The sequence below is a fragment of the Coniosporium apollinis genome (genome assembly GCF_000281105.1).
Source record: "Coniosporium apollinis CBS 100218 chromosome Unknown supercont1.19, whole genome shotgun sequence".
NCBI lineage: Eukaryota > Fungi > Ascomycota > Dothideomycetes > Coniosporium > Coniosporium apollinis.
Genome location: NW_006913281.1, coordinates 318,002 through 331,459, shown reverse-complemented (window position 1 = coordinate 331,459; position 13,458 = coordinate 318,002). Strand labels below are relative to the sequence as shown.

The following is a 13,458-nucleotide window of genomic DNA, read 5'->3' as shown; positions in this document are numbered from 1 at the left end:
CAGCCGCTAGGGCACACGCCGTGGAGGCAGCGACGAGCTCGAGGAAGTGGTGCAAGACGAGGAGATGTGAAGGAAGCTGCCACTTGGAGATGCTGGTAAGGTACGGCAAGCAGGTAGGAAACGAAGTTGCTTCAGAGGCAGTGGCTTCCAATCCCGAGCATCTCCCCCGACACACGAGTTCTAACCGCCGCTATCGGTTCTCACCACGCGCCTGATGCACAATCTAGACTTTAGAATCACTTGCAGCGTATACTCCGACCGTGATAGGAGAACATCATGGTCACAGTTCCCGCTGTGTGCGCAGTATCGCTATGACGAAATATATCAGCTTTTCATCGTCTATCACTCGTCTCCAACAGAGCAGAAACTATATATGAAAGCGACCAATTGTAGCTTCAAGGCTCATACGACCGCCTGAAAGATCTTCTGTCCTCATTACGCGCCGAGGATGCCCAGTACAACGCCTCTAAAGAACACATGTCACAAACTCCGCAAGCTCCGACGCATTAAAAACCATCCTGCTGGCGGGTACTAAGAAATCGTGGGTATCGGAGGGAAGTTACAACAGAACGCGAAACATTACCACCAGATAGCATCGTATGGCATGAGTACCCATCGAGGGACATGGTCAGATGAACAACCATCAGCAAGCAACATCTTTCTTGCTTCGACCAAACAATCTGCCGAGTAGTGATGGCTTTTGCTTCTGAGCAGAAGCGCTGGCAACCACCGAACTACGTCGAGGCACGGGCGACTTGGGATAGGACGATGGAGTAGACTTTCCAATCCCAGTGCTCTTAAAGGAGTGAGCTAGTGGTGAAGGCGGTGCACCATACGAAGGTAGGGTAAGGTGAGCAGACGCTCGGCCTGGAGAAGGCGACGGACGCTCACGTGAGTTTGCGGAACCAGATCCAGAAGCGGAGTGACCGGAAGACCCAGAGGAGTATGCGGAATCTTGCGCCATGGTTGGGCTGGTAGGCTTGTCTCGGCTAAAACGCTTTGAGAACCTGCTCGTTGGAACGCGATGGTCGGGCGTTGTCTGCTTCGGCGTCCGCATGATCGGTGGCGGTTCCGAGTCTACTGGTCCGGTATCTCGGAAGAAGTCTGCTAGGTCGGCCATTTGATTCGACCTTGCTTGAGCAGATCCCGCTGCCTCGCGCGGGGCACCCGCAGGCTTCCGGCGCTGCGGCTCAGGTTGTTCACGCGGGTTCTCAAATCGCTTCTCCAGCGGTATCGGATGGGGCTGCGGAAGTGTTGCCTGGACTGCTGGCGCAACAAGATCTGGGTCTTGCGGAAGAGGCTTCTGGGATGGGCGCGCCTTGGGTTGCTTGGGAGCCGCTGGAGGACTGGCCACTCGTGGTCTTGGTGAGCGGGAGGTTTGTCTGCTGCCGCTCTCTGGACTTCGATGCTCCGTCTGCGACTTGTGGTAAGCGGATGCCACAGGAATGGTGACAACCACATGACCATCGGGATGGCACAAGGGAGGGACTGTCTATGTACTTACTATGCTTCTCCTGCTGGCAACGCCCGCCCGCTTTGACATTTCATTCAATATACTGCCAAGCTGCACCAGAACCACGCCGAGCTTGCTACCTCTCAGCTGCAGAGCTTTGAGGCAACGATCCCAGCCATCACTGTTGCCGCGCATTGCGGTATAGATGCTTGACAGCTCTTGATTCTCCTCGGTCCACTCTCGACCTATCCTGTCCAAGTAGTTTGTGAATTCTTCGGTAGCTTCCAAGCCCGTGCCAATGTCTAGCAGCGTATCATTCATTGCCTGCGCCGTGCGACTAACGATGTGTTCGATCTTCTCGTTTCCCTCGATTATGGATGTGCGGAACTGTCGGTCATCGAGCATGATGTCAAAAATCTGCACGTGCTCCAATGGTAACTTGAGGTAGTTGATGCGTTCTTGGATGTCGGCTATGGCAAGCTCAAAATCCTCTGCGGTCCGTTTGCAGAAGCCGTCCATCTCATTTACATGCGATTTGAGGATCTTGACCACTTCGGCATCTGATTTTGCCAGCTGGTGATGCAACAGGTGTACGCCGAACGCAATCTGCGCCACGAGCTTCCACAGCGGGTGGTATTTGGCGCCCGGCTTTCTCCTCCACTTCGCAGTGTACGAGTCGTTGTAGTCCAAGTCGGCGAGCAACTGCTGCCGTCGCGCTTGTGCATTGGGCTTGTCCATCGCATTGGCCGAGTCTTCAGTGTTGGCGGGATCGACGGACTCCATGATGGATTCTTCGAAGGCGCCTTGCATGCACGGGATTGGATGCAGGGGCGGTGAATCCATTGCCGCGTCCTCGTCGCCGGTGGGTGGTGCTGTAGAGGGCGCGCCATCGTGGTCTCCCATGGTGGTCGAAGTCGTCCCGGGTTTCCGGGGGATGGCGACAGTAGGACTGCAGAAGGTTCACGCTTGCGAAAAAGTTGAGAGGACGGTAGCGACTGTTTTCGAGGCGGGTCCCTAGCCCTCGTCTACTGGCGCATCTATGTTTCAGAATAACGAGCGAACGATAGGCGATAGTGATTGCGAAGTTGTCATCGAAGTGGACTCATGTTGTTGGGGGCGAGCAGCAAGGAGCGGCAGAGCTGGGCTTGGGCATGGTAAGGACCAAGGACGGCAGGCTTTGTCAAGGCTGCAGGTGGTATGTGGTAATCCTAATGCACTTGGGATAAGGCTGATGGGTGGTGAGCTGGAGAGCCAAGAAACACTCGTGGATGACCTGCATGCGACTGGAGCCGGAAAGCGTGCCGTGCGCCTTCACGGACTCTTCAGCGGCAGCACGGAGCTTTTGCGCGACGCCAACTGACTCGAGAGAGACAGACACGGCTGCTGGTTAGTTGTTTTAGCCAGTATCAGCCACGTTATTTGCTATTTTCTTGAGCAGGAGCATTCGAGGCCTCTGCGGCAGCATCTCTTTCATCGGAGCACCCCATCGATTGCTCCTCTGCACGCACGGCATGGCAGCAGGGAGAACCTTGAGCGCTCGCTGGAAGCGTGCTATTTCAGGTGACTGACAACGAACAAGGGAATGTTGGCTCGGGGCGGACGTGAGGGGTTGCCGCTTAGATCCCGCCATTTCGACGGGCGCTATTCGTGGGGTTTTTGAAGCCTAGATCACTGACAATTCTACACCCACGATTCCAAGCTCGGTTGTGGATTGCAGTGGACTTTACGCCTTTATGTTGACCCCCAGCATCATGCTCTGGTGTGGTGGTGGTGGCGCGACACTCTAAGAAGGCTAGCACAATCCAATCGTGAGTACTCAGGCTGCTCCAACAGCTGCAATCTTCGCTTCTAGACATCCCTTTCAGGATGTCGAATGGCTATACCACCACCGTGCACTGACAGGTCAGAGCCCAAGTTTACCCCACAACATGCCAGTCGCCTCTCAACACATACGGACGACCATCAACGCGTGCCAAATCTTCTTTCACACACTACCCAGGCACCAACGGTCATCAATTCTGGAAGAGGTTGTGGTTTTGTGAATCTCCGCAGTGCAAAATCCCCACCAGTCACGTGACCGACGCTAAACCGCAAGCTTACCCCACACAACCCATCGTTTCGATCGTCCTGTCGCGTACTTCGCCCATTATTGCACGCGTAAAGACCTTTTTGTGTCGCGCAGGACCTGGAGCGCAACGTCTGCCTCATCGACTGACAGCATTGAACATACTGACTACCCACCTGCGCACACCGCTTGATGAGCGTGTCGGCAGACGAAGCTGCGTCGCCAGCAACCATGACAACACCGTCAACCTCTCACTCTGTCGCCGGGAGTGACGCGACGACGAATGCGCAAGCCGACAAGGACGCGTTTGTACGGAACTCCATCGCCGTCACCGCAGAGAATCTCAAAGACGCCCTCGCCGACCTGAAACGCCAGTGCGAAGCTCTTGAAGGCTCCTCCTCCAAGGTGTACATCTCGGGCAGCATCACCGTCGAAGTCAGGACGCCTGTTTCGCAATCGCATCAAATCTCGGTAGTGGACGACTTGGAGGCCGATCCGCCATCTCTAGGCGTCGTCGTCAAGCAGCTGGACAAGGCAGGCGCCGTCAATGGCAATACCAAAGTACCGTCCGATGCTCCCTCAGCCCCATCACCATACTCTCATCCGTTTTTCGCGCCAGCAAGCACCAACTTAATCGACCTGGATAGAGCGCTTGAGAGCGATCTGATCCCCCGGAGAAAGCGCAAGCGCGATGATGGGGAAGAAGAAGAAAGCAATATGAACGGTCAGGGCAGCGCACGAAAGCGCCTTCGTGAAGACTTGGACGACGAACCGATGGAAGCGGACGAAAAGGACTTGATGGACATGTCTAGCAAGGAGTTTCAAACGCTGCTATCGGAGCTCAGAGACGACGTGCAAGAGGATACAACAGCCGGCCTAAACCATCTGCAGCGTCTGCTGCGCAGATGGCGGGAGCAATGGCGCGAGAAGAACGGTTGGCTCTTCGACTATTTCAAGCTGCAGCACGAGGAAGAGCGCAGGAAGAAGCAATGGTTCGAAGCGAAGTTCAAAGCTTTGGAGGACGCGCTAGGCACAGGAGACACTCCTATCGAAGACGAATTAGCAGAAGGGGGCGAAGTTGCAGACAAGGCACACAAAATCATGGCGCAATTCCGGAACCTATCGAACCAGATACGCTGGGTCGAAGACTGCCGCCGCATTGCCGATGAGGCCCACGACATCAAGGAGGATAATTGGCGCATAACCTCTGCTACCTTCCACGACAACAGCCAACAAAGGCAGCAAAGCCACGAGAACTGGGTGAAAGCGGAGTTGAAGAAACAGGGCAACGTGCTCACACAGGTACTGACCGAAGTCAGAGGCCTGTCGAATCTAACCATGAGCCTGAAGTGGGAGACGCCGACAGGCCCAGCTCCAAATACGGCTTCGACCAACCGCGCGCCGGTGCCTATTCCAAGAATGGCAAAATCAAGAGCGCCGCCATTTCCTACGCTTCCGGATGGGGACGTGCAAGTTGTGCCTAGGAACAACATTGCGCGCGCCAATCGGCCATCTTCCTGATGATGGAAAAACCTCTCGCAGCTCCTTTTGGCATGCATCCATAACCCGTTCATTGTGGTTGCTCTTGCATCGCATACGGTGTGAGCCTCTTCAGGGCTCTTCTACAGCCTGCTCAGTGGCACGAGGCGCTATTCAGTATAGAGCTGCGTCTTTCCACACGCGATCACGGGCAGGAGTAAGTAATATAACACTCACGATTTGTTCCCCAGCAAAGGTCTGACAGATTCAAGCTCGGCCTGAATAAGGTATTTCCAGTAGGCGTTGTTTGCTATATCGGCATTTGCAGATGCGAAGCAAGAACTGAAGGCGTAGGCCGGCAGCGCTGCAAGCTACGGTTCTGGCTTTGTCCCAGCCTAGCATCCGGATGCGCGAGAAACGAGGTCACGATTTGAGTTACGATCTGGATGGTTTTATGATAGTTGATGTGGTTTAACTGACTCAGAAGAACTATGCGGCTGCGCGACTGTGGCAGTGCTTATCTGTGGCGCAGCTGCTTCTTTCGTTATCTCCACCTTGCTTTTCACAACTTTTACATGGCATGTCCAGCGTGAAGAAACACTTGCCAGAGTCCTTGCTACTAGCACTGGACTTTCCCCTGTCTCCACACTCCCTGAGAAGGCTTGTCCCCACCGAGCAATGGCTAGACGCCCCGGAGCCGAAGAGCGCCATCAGAGCAACCGTTGCTTGACCGATGCGCTTCGGCTAGTCCATTCCCAAGAAGAGCAGGAAACGTTGCTGGGTGATGAAGAGACCGCAGATCCGGATGGATGCCTTCATGGCCTGACTTCTGGGCCTTGTGCGCCGAACCCCCATGCCGGCTTGCCGGTATACACAACCATTCATCGGTTAGATCCCTTGGGTGCGGGAGCATCGCAATGATTTGAGAAAGTCAGGGGCTCATCACTACCAGAATCCGTCGCCTTGTCCTCGCTAGTATCGGTATGCAACTGCTGGATCTAACGCGTAGGCTTGGAAGCTGATATGTATGGGAGGTGACCAGATGACCCATATAGTCTGGAGCAACTCAGAGCTCCACGGATGAACGTTGCTGTTGTTAGGCCGTTGGTGGATCGGCTGTATGATCCGGCTGACGTTTCAGTAGGTGTGTATCTAAGTCCTCATTCAGATCTGAGAAATGTGTCAGGCCGAGCGAGTGGTGTCTTTACCTATGCATCACAGTATACCCGTCTGCACTATGATTGAATCCATGTGGTGCTGTTCATCCCCACTTCGCTAGAGGGCCGACTGCTACTGCTGTAAACTGATCTGATCTTCCGCGCAGTGTACTGTCTGTTGGTGAATCGCGTCCAGTTCCTCCGGGAGCAGTCTCATCAAGCACACCATCAGACTGTAACTGTTACACGCGCCATCCTCTGCGAGCTGATTGCTGGCAAGATCTTACGCCGATTCAATGAAGAGAACCCCGGGCGTTCAGGGTTACTGCTTCTGGCGAACGTTCTCGTTTCTGGCTTCGAGCCGTTCCAGAATGCGCCTGTCGAATTTGCTCACAGTAAGAAGCACGCAACGCAGTGGGCCTATCAAAAACGAGGTGGATACGAGCGGAAACTCACCGCTCTCGAGATCGCGATTGTCTCGGAGAGCAAGTTCTTCCTCAGCGGCGTTGCCTGCCAGAAGGTGGTAGAGGCCGTGTATAGAGGCCGTGTTGTATATACGCCCACCTCCTTCATCGATATACTACCGGACCACTACAAGCACAAGCCGATCTCGCTCTACAATCCTCGCAAAGCTCCACTACTGAACCAGTACCGCCTGATCGTGCCTCGAACGCGCAACATCATCGAGATATGCCAGTTTGCAGTCCTGCTGGCTTTGTACGTCCTCGCCATGACCCACCGCGATCACACGACTTTCGACAGATACGAGCTATGCTTCTGCGTCTACGCCGGCGGCTGGGTGCTAGACGAGTTTGCCTCTATTCTCGAGCACGGCTGGCAAGTGCACACGCAGAACCTCTGGTCCTTCCTTGACATCACCTTCATCGTAATCTTCACCTCCTACCTTCTCGTCCGGCTCCACGGCCTCTCAACCAACCAGCCCGAAGCCGGCCGGCAAGCCCTCGACATCCTCTCCATCGCCGCGCCGATCCTCCTCCCCCGCCTCGCATTCAGCCTCATGCCGGAGAACATGCTCTTCATCTCACTCCGCGCAATGATGGCCGACTTCATCATCCTGACCCTCCTCGCAATCTGGTGTTTCGCCGGCTTTCTGCTCGCCCTGAAGTGGCTCGGCCATAACCCGGCCTATCCGTCCCATCCAACCGATAATCCGGACCCCCTCACCATCTCGAAGTGGATGCTGTGGATCTGGTTCGGCCTCGATGGGACGGGTATCCAGCGCGCCCCCGCCTTCCACTTCTTGCTGGGCCCGCTCGTCATGATTCTCTTCGCGTTCTTGGGGAACACGCTGTTTCTTACTGTGCTTGTGTCGAGCTTGAGCAACACGTTCGCCAAGCTCGCGGCGGACGCGCCCGCGGAGATTGCGTTTCGCCGCGCGGTCTTGACGTTTGAAGGCGTGAAATCGGACGCGCTGTTTGCGTACCGGCCGCCGTTCAACGTCCTGGCGCTCGTGCTGGGCCTCCCGCTCAAGGCTGCGCTGTCGCCGCGCCGCTTCCACAAGGTCAATGTGTTTGCGGTGCGCGTCCTCAATGCCCCGATTTTGCTTGGTATCTCGCTATTCGAGCGGCGGTATCTGTGGAAGAACACCAGGGCGACGGACCCGAGCAAGAGGAGCAAGGTGCTGGCGTTTTGGGATCTGGGCCGGTTTGGCGTCCATGCGGATCTGGCGGCTGTGTTTGAGGGGCAGCCGCCGCAGAGCGTGATTCAGGAGATTGAGGCGGTGGATGAGTTCGAGGACGGGGTCACGAGTGAGGGGTTTTTGTTGCCGGTGCCGAGGGTGGGTGAGGCGGCGAGGGCGTCGGAGGCGAGGAGGAGGAGGTGGAGTATGGTGCAGTGATGGCTTACCATTTAGCAAAGGGGAGCGTAAGCTGAAAGTTTGGAGCAGTCGAGGTTACGTGCTGAGGAGATAGTATAGAACGGTTCATCCGTGCTCTTTTTGTCTCGCTGGTTCAGGATCGTAAATTCGAACTTATTCGATGTAGACGTGCGCTATAGGTCTTTCTCAAAATTGCTGCGAAAGGGATTCAGTACACGGACGCAAGATCCGCCGGTGGTTCTGTACCAAAGCATTCTTGGACCGTGACACTTGTCAGCACCACTATATAACATGAGAGTAACTTGGTGGCTTGGCATATGAGAAACCGGATACAGCTCATGAAATCTAGTTCAGATGTTTGTCAGTAGGTCTCGCTTTAGAAAGCCAGAGGGATCTACGCAACATCTAACATCTGGTGGTCCTTGAGTCTTCAGCGAATCTTGGAACGAGCCTGAAGAGATCTCCAACATACGATCACCCTCAACGCGACCGAGCACACCGTGGGTCTTCTTGAGAAACCGCGTGCAAAGGTGGGCGATCCATTCTTTGCTTGACGTAGGAAAAGAGCTGATGTAGCATTACAGATTTGAGGCTGGCTGGGCAGGGGTCTTTCATCTGCCGATCAGCTCCTGGCGCAGAGCGAAAGCTGACAGCCACATCCACGCCCTGCCTGCTGTTGCATTCTGCTCCCTACCCCGAGGAAGAACACTCGTACGTTCAGCGTGTCCATATGAGTATGGGTAGTGAACAGCTCAGGAGCATGGAACGTCCAGAATTCTGGGCCAGATGCCGCACAGCGCAACGATGTCGGCATCTCCAGGAGTTGACTTGTCCCCATGTAGTCGCGACCTCGGACGACGTGAGGTGGTTTGCATTAATTGTCCAAGTGCTGTATACATCAAGATCAAGACCTCTAGAGCCAACGTAGGCCACCACTCGCTCCCTCGCTTTTCGCCCACCAACCCGCCGACATGAGCTACCAAATCGGCATCGGCGTCCCCGTGGACACGCTCCTCCCCGTCACCGGCGTCTCTACTCTGCCCTTCACGGGCCACCTCACCTTCCTCGCGAATCGCATCGTCTACCACCGCCTCAAGAACGAGAAGTACGTTCCTTTCCACTCCTCCCCCTCCCTTTCCCCCTAACACCGTATAGATACATGGGCGATCGCCTCGCCGACTCCAGCGACCCGCACACCGACCCCTTACCTCACGAGCCGCGCTCACGCCAACTTCCTCAAGAACGTGCCGCTCGCATTCATCTTCGCCGCCGTTGCTGAGCTGAACGGCGCGAACAGGGAGTGGCTTATTTGGGCAACAGCTACGCTTTTTTGCGCTGAGGGTTGCGCATGTGGACGCGGGGCTCCTGCGGGGAAGGTCGGTTGGGCTGGGCAGGATTGTGGGGTATTATGGGAGCCAGATTATAACTTCTGGGACTGGCGGGGCATAGTAGCTATCTTGTGAAGGATTATTGGGGGTTGTGAGGAGTGTGATTTGGGTGATAGGTTTGGGAGGTGTCTATCGAGACTGTTGGATAGGGTCACTCGCGTTGCTGGAAAGATATTCGGGCGGTAACGTTTGAGCTGTGAAACTATTCGCATTTACGTCCGTGATGATCTTCATTAATGGCCGTTGGTGATGGTATCAAGCGGCATAAGCATAAATCTGGCGTATTTAGCATGTACATACATCTAGACAGTAAGGTTGATGTCATTACGCTCTTCGTCATATGAGACTTTGCAGACGAGAAGCATTATGTCGAACGTTGTCACACTTCAAGTGCTCAAACCATGGTCCGATTATATTAGAGTATGGAAGGAAAGGATTATGGCTTCTTTCGCCATGTTGGATGTACTCGGCCAATTAGTTGGAATGTGATTGTCGCGCTAGGCCTTGGACTCATATCTTTTGAACTTATTCGTCCGCTTGGCTTGATCAGTGGGCCTTCTTCCGTTGTCGACACAAAATTCAGTATTAAGGGCAATGCGATTGGCTTGCGCAGAAGGATTGAGAAGGGATCCCCCAACCTCGTCTCGAATCTGGAGGTTCTCACGGGATTGACAAATTTACATTGGCACGATTACACAAAGAAGCTGCGGAGCAGTAACACATGTGGAGGTGGAGGAAAGGGAAACAGGGTACCGAGTCATGGTACAGTATCGTTGATCTACTCCGTTCCACAACCGCTTTCTAAGACAGACGTCAGCATAAAGAGCTCAAACCACGACATAGGATGATGTGGCATGAGCCAGCGCCAAAGGCACGCATTGCAATATCACATCAACAGATCACGTAATCAGCATGTAAGACCAGAAGTTGGAAGAAAGTCTCGGTTGATTTGATGAAAGTTTCCTAAGGCGGTACAGACCCACAACAGCCTTCAGCACTTGATGGCTAGACTTTGCCGCTTTTTCTTTTGCCGTAACAAGGTAACTATCTAATTCATAAACGCCTCGTCCCCTGTTCCCACCCCGCCCAAGAACCGTGTAATGCAGGTGCGTAGATGATGAGTAGATGCTCGTAGATTAGTACTGCCATGACCGTGGGGAGTTGCGATAGATGTTGAAGAATTCCGATGGTGGTGGTGGTGATCGAGTGTAGAGAATCATGGCCAAGCACAGTGAAGCTTCAGGTAAAGAACGCAATGAAGCGCTTTACATGCATGCGGCGCCTGCAAGAATTAGCATCATGGAGCGAGTAGTGGGCTGAGGGACAGTAGGGCATACCGTCAATGCCAATGACCTTGCCGTTGACCCACTCGCCGTCTTGGGAGGCAAGGAAGGCGGTGACGCGGGCAATGTCGATGGGCTGGCCAACGCGGTTCATGGGCGACCAGGTGGCAGCGTACTCGTCGACTTGGTCGTTGTTCATCTTATCACCACCTGGGATGTACTCCTTGCACACGGCATGGTACATATCAGTCTTGATGCCGCCGGGGGCAACGACGTTGACGGTGATCTTCTTGTCGCCGCAGTCTGGTGAGACGTGTTAGCGGTCTGAAGCTAAAGTTTTCACGGTTTTGTGCGTGCGGGGTTTCTGATATTAAGGGGAAGGAAGGAACGCCGAGTGCTAGCAGCAGATGAGGATGCATGAACTCACCGATGGCCATGCAGCGGGCGAAGGTCTCAATAGCACCCTTGGAGCCAGAGTACAGAGTGTGCTTGGGGACACCCTTGGCCTGGCCGGTGATGGAGCCCATCAGGATGATGCGGCCGCCGACCTCCATGTGCTTGTACGCCTCGCGGGCGACGAAGAACTGGCCGCGGGTGTTGATTTGCATGACGCGGTCATACTCCTCCTCGGTGACATCCTTGAGATGGCCGAAAGAGACGACGCCAGAGTTGGAGCAGCAGATGTCGAGCTTGCCGAAGTGCTCGACGACCTTGTCCATGAGCGCGATGGTCTCGGAGACGTTGGCGACGTTGGCCTTGATGGCGATGGCGTCGGAGCCCATCTTCTTGATCTCTTGCACCACCTGCTCGGCGGTCTCAGCACTGTTGGCGTAGTTCACGGCAACCTTCGCGCCACGGCGGGCGAGCTCGAGGGCCATCTCCTTGCCAATGCCACGGCCTTTTGCGAATTCGTCAGTCACGGCTCGGGATCTCTCTGCATTCTGTTCATCTCACCTGCGCCGGTGACAACGGCAACCTTGCCCTCGAGGCTCCAGCTTGGGATGGTGGAAGAAGGGGTGGATCCGTTGCCAACTGCCATTTTGTTTGATGTTGTTGTTTTGGTGGTGGTGGTTAAGGGATGTGTTTATGTCTGTTTGATATCAGGAGAGTTTGTGTGAACGATGAGGATTAGCAGCAACAGCAGCAGACAGCGCCTATATAGTCCCTTCTCCCATGGTCCCAGACGGACCTCGCGCTCTTCGTACCGCCGAAGCGTCGCGATAGAGGCCGTCAGGAACCTCCGATGCGAGGCTCGTGGCTTGGGTCTTGTTCGCCGCACCCTCTCGGCCCCACCCCTATCCGCAGTAGCTCTGCGGAGCTTAAGCTATTCTTGTCACTTGTAAAGTAATCAACGGGCTCTTCTTCGGGGGTTTAGCACCCGGCTCTTCTAATCGAAGAGTCGTGAGCGGTGCGAGTAGATGTTTTGTTGAGAGTAAGCATACACGGCATACAAAGCAGAGGACAGTCTCCCGGCTTGGCCTGTGCCTGGGCCGAGCCGGTGCAGAAAGCCAGAACACTAGCGGGAGGAGACCGCGGACCGCGGACTGCTGGTTGGACGCAGGGCGCGCCTAGGCGGAGGAATGGGCGTCACTACTCCATTCGTGCTCACGAAGACTTCAGATAGACCGTCAAGCTTGCTGCCGCCACGTCCCCCGCGAACCATGGGAGAAGGGCACCGCAAAGGGCAGAGTCGAATGCATGGCATGTTTATCGATAACTCAGATTCACCCCCCAGGCGCAGGCTGTGCGTCATGCGGAGCCGGCTACGGGAAGGGAGGGGAGGCCGAGCTCGATCAATCCCCGAACCTCCTGTCGAGTCCGGCTCCCGGACTTTGTGGGTTGGGGGGCACAGTCTCTCTGTCTGATGGGACGTCTCGCTTCACAGTTTGTCTGACAACCCGCCTGTTGGAAGGGGACACTCACCGTGGGAGATTTGGGCGGTGTGAAACTTAGTGACATGAGTACCACGAGTGTCCCATAGTGAGCCTGAGGCTGTCTATCGCTGCCTCATTAGCAGAACACGTCAAGATGGCCCGGCGCGGTGACATGCAACAAGGCACAACAGTAGCAAATCACTAGCCTCAGCAGCGGAGATGGGACGTCAACGGCAACGGCAGAAGGTATTGTGCAGGAGGGTGATCTTTGGTACAGAAGCAGGAAGACCATGCTCGCAGCAGACATTGCATACCTGGGACCCGGTACGCTCATTTCTACGTCGCCCAGTCTTCAGCATCACGGGAGATCCAGTGGATATAGCCGCCCGCTGAGCTTAATCGATGAAGCTCAAGTTTCACAGCAGCAGCGTTTCGTGTTCTTGGGATCCGTTATTGGACATTATAATCCGCGATGACCAAGGCTTGCCTTTTATGCTTGCAGAGCTTGATGCCATCCCGGTCTGGAGGCTGCAGTAGATTGCTCCGGGGAATGAAGTGGTTGGCTCGTTGGAGAGCCGTTGTCAACGGTGCGTCTCATGAAGCTGCGTCAGTGTGCAAGTGCAAGGCGTGAACGGTCTGGCCTGCAAAGAACATCGTGAGGGTTCCGCAAGAGGGCGGAAGCCGAACGCCGGCAAGGCTAGGGGAAACGGGGTTCATACTCGCGGTCAGGCGTGGATAATGGGGTACCCACGGGGAATCCCTAGGCCGCGTAAGCATGGTGCACAGTCCGAACCCGGTGATGCAAAAGCTATGGTAAATGGTAAAGTGTAGGTACTTGGTATATAGATCAAAGACTCTGGCGCCCAAAGGGCGGATGTAGCGCAAAAAACCCCCATCCTCCCGATCTATGGCTGAGAGAGAA

General features: G+C 55.0%; 5 protein-coding genes across 5 annotated transcripts; 3 read left to right on the top strand and 2 right to left on the bottom strand.

Moving 5' to 3' along the window:
- Window positions 1–643: 643 nt before the first annotated feature.
- On the bottom strand, window positions 644–2,356 carry W97_04418 (uncharacterized protein; the record flags this gene model as incomplete). Its single annotated transcript, XM_007782308.1, has 2 exons — window positions 644–1,414; window positions 1,505–2,356. The coding sequence occupies 2 exons, from the start codon at window positions 2,354–2,356 to the stop codon at window positions 644–646; spliced, it is 1,623 nt and encodes a 540-aa protein (XP_007780498.1).
- Window positions 2,357–3,749: 1,393 nt separating this feature from the next.
- On the top strand, window positions 3,750–5,039 carry W97_04417 (uncharacterized protein; the record flags this gene model as incomplete). Its single annotated transcript, XM_007782307.1, has 1 exon — window positions 3,750–5,039. The coding sequence occupies one exon, from the start codon at window positions 3,750–3,752 to the stop codon at window positions 5,037–5,039; it is 1,290 nt and encodes a 429-aa protein (XP_007780497.1).
- A 1,038-nt stretch (window positions 5,040–6,077) lies between these two features.
- W97_04416 (uncharacterized protein) lies at window positions 6,078–8,012 on the top strand (the record flags this gene model as incomplete). The annotated part of the gene is made up of 2 exons (XM_007782306.1): window positions 6,078–6,141; window positions 6,322–8,012. The coding sequence occupies 2 exons, from the start codon at window positions 6,078–6,080 to the stop codon at window positions 8,010–8,012; spliced, it is 1,755 nt and encodes a 584-aa protein (XP_007780496.1).
- Window positions 8,013–8,962: 950 nt separating this feature from the next.
- On the top strand, window positions 8,963–9,270 carry W97_04415 (uncharacterized protein; the record flags this gene model as incomplete). Its single annotated transcript, XM_007782305.1, has 2 exons — window positions 8,963–9,096; window positions 9,147–9,270. The coding sequence occupies 2 exons, from the start codon at window positions 8,963–8,965 to the stop codon at window positions 9,268–9,270; spliced, it is 258 nt and encodes an 85-aa protein (XP_007780495.1).
- A 1,374-nt stretch (window positions 9,271–10,644) lies between these two features.
- Window positions 10,645–11,701, bottom strand: W97_04414 (tetrahydroxynaphthalene reductase; the record flags this gene model as incomplete). The annotated part of the gene is made up of 4 exons (XM_007782304.1): window positions 10,645–10,661; window positions 10,717–10,965; window positions 11,090–11,560; window positions 11,617–11,701. 4 exons carry the CDS (start codon window positions 11,699–11,701, stop codon window positions 10,645–10,647), a joined length of 822 nt encoding a protein of 273 aa, XP_007780494.1.
- Window positions 11,702–13,458: the final 1,757 nt, after the last annotated feature.